Source organism: Scylla paramamosain, chromosome 27 (genome assembly GCF_035594125.1).
Source record: "Scylla paramamosain isolate STU-SP2022 chromosome 27, ASM3559412v1, whole genome shotgun sequence".
NCBI lineage: Eukaryota > Metazoa > Arthropoda > Malacostraca > Decapoda > Portunidae > Scylla > Scylla paramamosain.
In genome coordinates, this window is record NC_087177.1 from 13,706,809 (window position 1) to 13,715,353 (window position 8,545).

Sequence of the window (8,545 nt, forward strand, 5' to 3'; positions counted from 1 at the left end):
TACACATCCAACACATCTGACATATGTCACTACTTACGACGTAATCATTCACTGAAGTATCCCTATGCCTTTTTTCGCAGGCACTTTTCAGTTTATGGCTGTAAAGAATTTTTCCTTTTTTTTGGGTTAGTCAAGTCAATGAAGAGATTGTTTTATTTATACTACTTGTTTCAAGCACATAAAAAAAACAATGAAAAACTGCAAGATTGGATTGCAAGGTGCAAACAAACATTCATGTGCAGCCCGAGAAATATCATGCAGGTAAATTGGGTCATTTATAGACTCTGGCTGATTTCCATGTGATATGTTTATGGAATCAAGTTACACCTCAAGATCTGGTGACCTTGGGACAAGTGTTGCACAATAATGGCACTGTCTCAACAACATCATAAGTTAATTACTCATGAAATATTATCCCATCATCTCTTGTTTTGATATTCAAATGCCACACAGGAGAGTTTGGTATAATACATCAAATTAATGATGGCACGAAGCATCACACTCCAGACTGGAATAAAGCAGCATGGCAGCTGCTCTGAACAGCGTCAACTAGCGGCAGTAACCCGAGTCACTGTTTATGTGGACTGGAATAACCTCTTTAGATATGAGATTTGTAAGGGAGGCCACCACCTGACCGAGGCTCCTCGGCTGCTGACCCACGTATCACGCTGCTCTCTGGCGGCTGGCGGCTTCACGCCTCGCCGCCTACCGACAAACACGTTAAATATGTTGTCGAGTTTCTTGCAGCGGTTTGTATCATTACCATTAGTGTCGGTCAGCACCTTGCAATGCAGGTGGGGCCTGACAAGGTGGACCTACACACACACACACACACACACACACACACACACACACACACACACACGCGCGCGCAATCTACAAGAACAAGCAAAAAAAAAAAAAAAAACTCAAACATTATATCACAGAACGGAGAAACATGGAGGGGGAGAAGAAAGGTGAAAGAGAAAGTTAAAGGGAGGGTAGTTGTACGTACATGTTCTCCCCGTAACCCTCGTGACCTTGTGACCTTTTCGTGGCCTGGCTTCCTTTAATGTGGTAGTGACCCTGGAGGGGAGGCGCTCCTGTTCCGTTAGAACCTAGGTCGGCGCTGGCGATTAGATAATGTTGGGGCGGCTACCTCGTGTTCTGTAAGTGCCTGTCGATGTTCTGTAGTTTGTGTGTGTGTGTGTGTGTGTGTGTGTGTGTGTGTGTGTGTGTGTGTGTGTGTGTGTGTGTGTGTGTGTGTGTGTTATTTATTTATTTACTTTCTGTTAATGTTTTTTTTTTTTACATATATGTCTCAATTTATTGAATAATCTATTAATGTAAACGTTGTTCTTATGATTTCATAAGAACCATAACATAATTCATTCTCATTATGTTCCAGTTAGTCTTTGTATTTTTGCAGTCAATAAAAATCTAAGATAATTTAATATAACGTGTGTGTGTGTGTGTGTGTGTGTGTGTGTGTGTGTGTGTGTGTGTGTGTGTGTGTTCGAAGAGTTGGTGCTAAATCCGCAAGTTAATCAGATTGTATCGCCTTTAGTTAAAGTTCGAAGGTTAGATTACAAGGTTAATTCGCACCAAGTCAACAGGAAGTCGTGCGAACTTTTGGTTTCCTCCTTGACGGTCTTCAGGTTGACGGTGTTGAGCCCTTCTATTCCGATTGGTCTTGTTCTTGGTGGCGGTGATGGTCATGGTAGTGGTGGTAGTGGTGGATGTGAAGTGATGCTGAGGAGGTGGTTGTGAGATTCTTTCTGGTGGTATAAGTAAAGGTATTGCCAAGGTCATCAATGTTGTTGCTGTTGTAGATGATGGTGATGATGGTGGCAGTAATGGTGACAGTGGATGCGAAGTGATGTGGAGATAGTGGTGAAATTCCTTCTGGTGGTGGAAATAAAGATGTCGAGGTTATCGTTGGTGTTGCTCTTGTGGACGTTGATGGTGTTAGTGGCTGTGGAGTGAGGTCTAGGCGCCTTTAACTCCCCTAGCAGGAAAGCACAGCACATATTTGGCCACTGCAGGGATTGTCACAGCCCTGCTCGGCCGTCGCCCTCCCCTGATGACTTAAATATCCGTAATCTCTTCTGCTCATGATTTTCTGGAAGCCGAGGTGCTCCAGTAATAATCATGACTTCCGTGACGCGATGATGGCTCCTGGACGAGACCACACAGCGAAATTAAACAGGATGCACACACTCACACATACACACACGTACATGCATCCCTCCCACAGACACCACGCCATGTCAAGCAATTACGATGTTCAAGACAATGAAAATGATACGTAATTTGAAGCAGAAGAAGTAGGAGGAGAGAGAGAAAAGAAAAAAAGATGGTCTGATCTGTTATTACCTTTGCGAGCCCACATCCCCCTTAAGGCAGGAAAAGACACGAAGCTCTTCCCACGCTTACTTAAGGGAAGCAAGGAGGAATGTAAGAGGATCGCGCCGCAGGTTACTACGAGTTGGCAGCAGGAGTGCGTTGTGATTGTACGTACGTGTAAATCCACATGTAATAATTGTCCTGGAATATAACCTGACATCTCTATCTAGAAATCACCTCACTGTCTTTAAACAATGAAAACAAGTTATGTAAAATTACGCCTCACCACACCAGCCTGCTCAACTGATATGAATGGCGACGCTGGCTGGGTGACAGGTGACTTGGTGACTTCAAAGCGAAGGCAAATAATAGTTGTGCTGATAGAGGCCAAGCGTCGGAGAAGGAGGAGGAGGAAGAGCCTCATCTAGGGCATCACCTGGGCCATAACACCTTTCCAGTAGCTTGCCTTCCGTGCCGCGCTCCACTTCCCTGGCTCTCCATCAATACGCCTCGAGGTCGACAGTCGTGTAATGCCTGCAGTCGTTGCGTGTGTTTGTGTTAGTGAAATGGAAAGCTACCTTCTACTTCACTGCTTCTAGTGATTGGGTGAAACGAGGGAGCTGTAATTGTAAAGCACAACTTCTTCAAACGAGGGAAGGGAAGGAATCCGCTTTCAATGCACGCCAATTACGTCAATATTATAGCGAGTCGTGACGCTGCTCCTCTTTCATCACTGCAGTCCAAAGCACCATACATAATCGCTATGGAGGAAACGTCCAGCTTCTTTTCGAGACGTTTTGCAACTGTCCTCTTATTCATTACCGGGTACTGGAGCGCCTTGCCTCACCTGTGATGAGCAGAGGGGAAAATTACAGTGAGACACGAGCAGGACGAGTAGGTGGAGCTATGGGACGATGATAAGGAGGAGAAGGAGGAGAAGAACAGCAAAGGCGACGAAGAAGGTGCTTCGGGGAATTAGATGCTTTGAGGGGAAGAAAACATTTCCGCAGCTTTGTGTAAAGGTGGCGCAAAGGAATGGGAAAGATTTATGATTTGCCATTAAGACTCAACACAAAAAATAGCAGCACCTCTCATTTTCAAATATTCACAATGCATTACATCACATTCCATGATTACAACTTACTTCGTAGCGTGGAAAGGCAATGGATCTCCGTCAAACACAAGCACGCATGCACTCAACACCCACACCCAGCAACGCCACCACACCAACCACGCAGTATTACGCGTCTCTGGTCTTCGCGAATCCCTGAGTGAGCACAATACCTCCATTCATGACTATAAGGTCAGATTTCAAGCTGCAAATATGTATATTCTGCTTTCATCACATGAATTAAGAGAGGCCATCACCAAAACACAGGTGTTGGCGGATGCTGCGCAGTCTGTAATAAAAATTCGGCGGCCTTCAGTTTCTATAAAGGCGCAGCGCAGCATGAGTCAAGGGCACGTGGGCAGGAGTCTTCCTTTATCAATATTCAACTTAATTTGTATTCGTTTTGAGGCGGGCGGGCCGTGATGGCAGCTCCTACGACAGACATACGGCTCTTTTGGTGACTGAGAAGCGCCGCCTCGCCATCATCCCCGCCACGTGCGGTGAGCCGAGGATGCTCCGTCAATACTTCTGACGGTCGACGGAGCGGCGGACAGTTCTGTTACCAGGCGCCACCGACACTCACTATGCTTGCGCCTCAACGGGCACGCTGATGACGGCGGCTGGGCCTTCGCCGGGTTAAGAGGCACTGAAGAGAGTTGTGTGGGGATAAATAATATTCTAATAATGATAAAGGTATAAGAGAAACACCTAACACGTGAACAGCTTCCTCTTCCTCCTTGGATCCCTGGCTCTTTCTATTCATGACTAATTTTATTTTTTTCTGTTGTGCAGGTCAGCCCAGAGGAAGGCGCCACCACATCCACTGTGTTCGGCTGCGACTTCGCTGAAGTGTCTGTAGCGGAGACCAGCGAGGACATCGTTCCTGTCTTCACCTCCCTCATCAGGCGGGCCCGAGAGGCTGCCTGCTTGTGTCCAGCCTCCCCCACCTCGCCCCTCAACACAATGCGTGCACCTTTGCCTGCGTTGTGCCGGCACGTCAACGGCAGGACATGTAGGCTTTGCTTTTACAAAGGGAAGGAATTAAAGGACTGGGGCAGCGTGCGCAGTGGCGGGCCCAGCAGGACTTGGAGCGGTATTGATGAGCGAGTGGGAGTGCCGGCCACAGAGAAGGAAACCATGAATATAAAAAATTGCCAAAACAAAAAACAAGTGGCTAGGTCGTTAAGCTCTCCGCTTCAAAACAAGAAAAGTTTGTCTTCTGAAACTTTGATCAAAGAATCGCTTGAGTCTCAGTTGTGGTCACGGGTGTCCCAAACTCCTCAAGAGACGGACGAAAATGTGACAGCACCTCAACTGGATAACGTTTCATCTTCAAGAAAAGAGACCATGGCCAAGAATATCGAAGCTCCACCCGGACACGTCCCGCTCGCTAGATCTTTCAGTTCCCCAGACGGATGGAGTGAGAGGGAGCTGAACGGTGAGGATTCCTTCAATTCCACCACCAAACCGATCAGAAATTCTCCAGACATTTTCGCGCAAGTAAAGCCTCAGCCTACGCCCTTGCCACTGTTGACGAGAGGAAGGTCCTTCATAATGGACTCAATAAGGGCAGAGAGAAGCCACGAGTGTCACTGTGGAATCCAGAAGCGCACGCGATCCTTCAAAAGCAGCGGTAAGGTGGAGATCGTTACACTGAAGAAGGCCGAGAACAAGCAATGCAACAAAGAGGAAACAGCCAAGCTTACCCTTAGAGGAGCCGCCCACCACGAGAGGTCGCCATCCAAAACTTTTGCCAACAAGCTCCTGAAGCGCGAAAACGGCGTCAACCAGAAGGATCGACTTGAGGAGAAGCAGCCGTCCACGCTCTCCCTCCCAGCGGCGTCCAGGTCTCCTCGCTCCCCCCGGTGGCTTCCCATGGACAGTCTGGACGCCTCGGTGGAGGATGGGTGCACCTCGCCCAACAGCAGCCGCCAGAGGAAATTTTCAGTGTTCGGGGTTGGCAGGGCGCTTGGGAATTTCCTGTCCAAAGGCTCTCTCCCCGACCTTCCTCGTGCCACTGCTAACATTTGCGACAAATTTGGATCCTTAAAGAAGACGATAAAGAAGCGGTCAGTATGAGGCGGCTCCGCGGTTCAAGAGCTGCCATGTTCTGTGATACGTTGTAGCGACGCCCCGGCAACACGGAGGCCGCGCTGGCGATATTGTGTGAGTATAGCGCGTAAGAGATTGTGCGTACAGCATGGCACGGTCCAGGAGTGAAGTGAAGCAGGGTTATCTTCCTGTCACCCCCTGGCTTGCCGAAATTACCACCACCACCATCACCACACAAAATGTTCCCCTTCACACACACGTGCTCACTTGCTGCCACAACGGGTTATATTTTCCAACAAAAACCGATTAAAATTTAGAGCAGTGGTGAGGCCAGTGAGCATGACGATCTGGGAGTATCGCACCACGCACCGCTGAGTCACGACAATGAAGATAGGCAGTTGAGAGCAGCGCCATGGAGAACCATATCTATATTCCTCTTTTATTTGCACCAACAAAGGTGTATATCGTTTTTCATATCATCTGCTGTTGCAACAATCAATTAACCAGAGCACACCGATTCACCTTTGATCATAGTCCGTTATCAAATATCACTCGTCATCTTGCAACGTTAGAAAACTAATTATACTGTTCATTCAATCTGTGTATAAATGAAGATTTTTGAAAGATACAAACAGGGACGAACAATGAAAGTTTCCAGTGTTATACAAAGCAAAAGATAAACAAAAAGTGATAACAGCAAGGCCCCACACAGAGAGCCGGCAGAGATTGTAAAGGCAAATGCGTCTCCCAATGGCAGCCCCTTCAGGCAGCTACATTGATACTATTATAAATGTGAAGAGGATGCTCCTGACGCAAGCCCTAACAGTGTGGCCTATAAAGAGCGAGTTATGCAAATGTTTAGTGGAATGTGTACATCAGCGTGCTCCGGTAAATGGCTCTCATCGGGTAGTGCTCCCATAACTTGAAGCCCTCGCTAGTGGTGGTGGTGGTGGTGGTGGTGGTGGTGGTGGTGGTGGTGGTGGTGGTAGTGGTGAAGCCAGGCATGCCGTCCTCAGTGCACCAATGCCTCAGTCCTGACCTCCATCAACAAGAAAGAAGTTGTGTCCAATATCACTAAATTGGCTCAGTTCTTTGGCGTCAAGGGTCCGATCGCCCGTGAGTGGAGGAGGCTCGTCGGCGGTGGGGGACAAGCGAGCCAGCGGGCGGCGAGGGTCGGAAGGGCGACGCTCGAGTCTTGTGAGCCACGATCGAAAGCCACGATTGAAAGCAAAGGGCCAGCCATGAATACACAAAGCGCCATGGACTGACTTCATGAGCATGTAAGCACGTGGGTGGGTGGGTGGGTGGGTGGGTGGGTGGGTGGATGAGTGTGTGTGTGGGTGTGTGTATGTGTGTGTGTAACGTCACATGTAAGCCAGTATGTATAAATTGTACTAGAAAAATTAAATAAACTATCTCCCTAAGAAAAAAAAGCTACCGACCAAACTAAATATTGTTTCTGTTTCATCCAACTAACTCTTTGATGTAATATGAATGAAATGACGGGAGGGAGCAACTGGAAAAAAAAAATCGACATACATCAAGAGATAAATAAATGAAAACACTATAGTCACACTCAAATATAATGCACATACATCTACTCAACAATATCATATCTGTCGGAAGTATTCATTGAAGTATTATAAATTCAAAATGTTCGTACACTACTAAGTCATGAACAGGAAACATTCAGAATTTAACTTGTAACAATAAAGGAAGTAATACTGCAATACAGATAAAGGTAAGATATGAAATAAAATAATCTACATAGGTTTAACTACGCTGGGAAAAATAACTGCATCGAAAAAAATATGTATATAGTAAATAAAAACTTGCCACTACATAATAAAGGAAGAGAGAGAGAGAGAGAGAGAGAGAGAGAGAGAGAGAGAGAGAGAGAGAGAGAGAGAGAGAGAGAGAGAGAGAGAGAGAGAGAGAGAGAGAGAGAGAGAGAGAGAGAGAGAGAGAGAGAGAGAGAGAGAGAGTGAGTGAGTGAGTGAGTGAGTGAGTGAGTGAGTGAGTGAGTGAGTGTGTGTGTGTGTGTGTGTGTGTGTGTGTGTGTGTGTGTGTGTGTGTGTGTGTGTGTGTGTGTGTGTGTGTGTGTGTGTGTGTGTGTGTGTGTGTGTGTGTGTGTGTGTGTGTGTGTTCTATCTTAAGCACACGTGCCTCCAATTGACCTTGAGATGTTTCTGCCTGACGCCGGCCGGAAGACCTTCATTCCCTCTTTGTGCCGGGGAGTCGCCGCGCCCTCAAGAAGTCCCTAGCTTCGCACCCCTTCCCTCGCCAGGGAACAGAGACTGTACCGTGTTACAATAAATAAATCATGTCTACACTGATTCTGGTTGTATACCCTCATCCAAACCTGAGAACTGCTTTTCGTCCGTATTTCAAGGCGAGAAAAAGTGAGGAAAACAGCAGGTGTAAAAAGATAATCGTGCATGTTTTCACGTAAGAAATTAAGCGAACACGCGACACACGGGCGAGTGGCTTCGTGACGGAGCCAAACAAGTGAAGCGTCCCGAAGGCTGTACAAGTGTTTTCATCCTCTTATTTCAAGTACTTTATATCGCTCATGCAACTCACACCATAAATGTTATATTGTATTAGTGATAGACTTTTGGTCAAAATAGTTTGTTTTTGGTGCTGCACTAGTTATAGACTATAGTGTTGGTGAGCACTCGGCCACGGCTGGTGATGCTGCTGCCCGCTGGCCAGAAACAGGAAGAGGCTGACTTAATCCCCGTAACCTTTTGCGCGGGTGGACACGATCCCATGAGGGTCGTGAAGGTCAACGCCACCGAGGCGGGAGGGCGAATCCCAGGCCTGGGGTGAGGCCGTTAAGCCGCGGACCTCCCGCCGCTGCCGCCGCCAGCCAGACCAACAGGGAGGTAAAAATATAAAGCATGACAATACAATTCAAGGGGGAACGTTACTCCCTCCTCGCAGTAACCTTTGTCTCAGAAAAATAAAAGGCTGAATGAATGACGTTTCACAATACATCAAAGACTTATAAAAATGAAATCAGATATTGGTTAAATACAGGATTAAAAAGATGGA

At 47.1% G+C, this 8,545-nt stretch overlaps 1 protein-coding gene across 1 annotated transcript in view; it reads left to right on the top strand.

Moving 5' to 3' along the window:
- Positions 1–6,175, top strand: part of LOC135114246 (uncharacterized) — a 79,431-nt gene extending 73,256 nt beyond the window's left edge. The window contains exon 6 of the mRNA XM_064030047.1: positions 4,229–6,175. Within this exon, the coding sequence (XP_063886117.1) occupies positions 4,229–5,515 (1,287 nt within the window). The 3' untranslated portion in view covers positions 5,516–6,175. The remainder of the gene's footprint in view (positions 1–4,228) is intronic.
- The last annotated feature ends 2,370 nt before the right edge of the window (positions 6,176–8,545 follow it).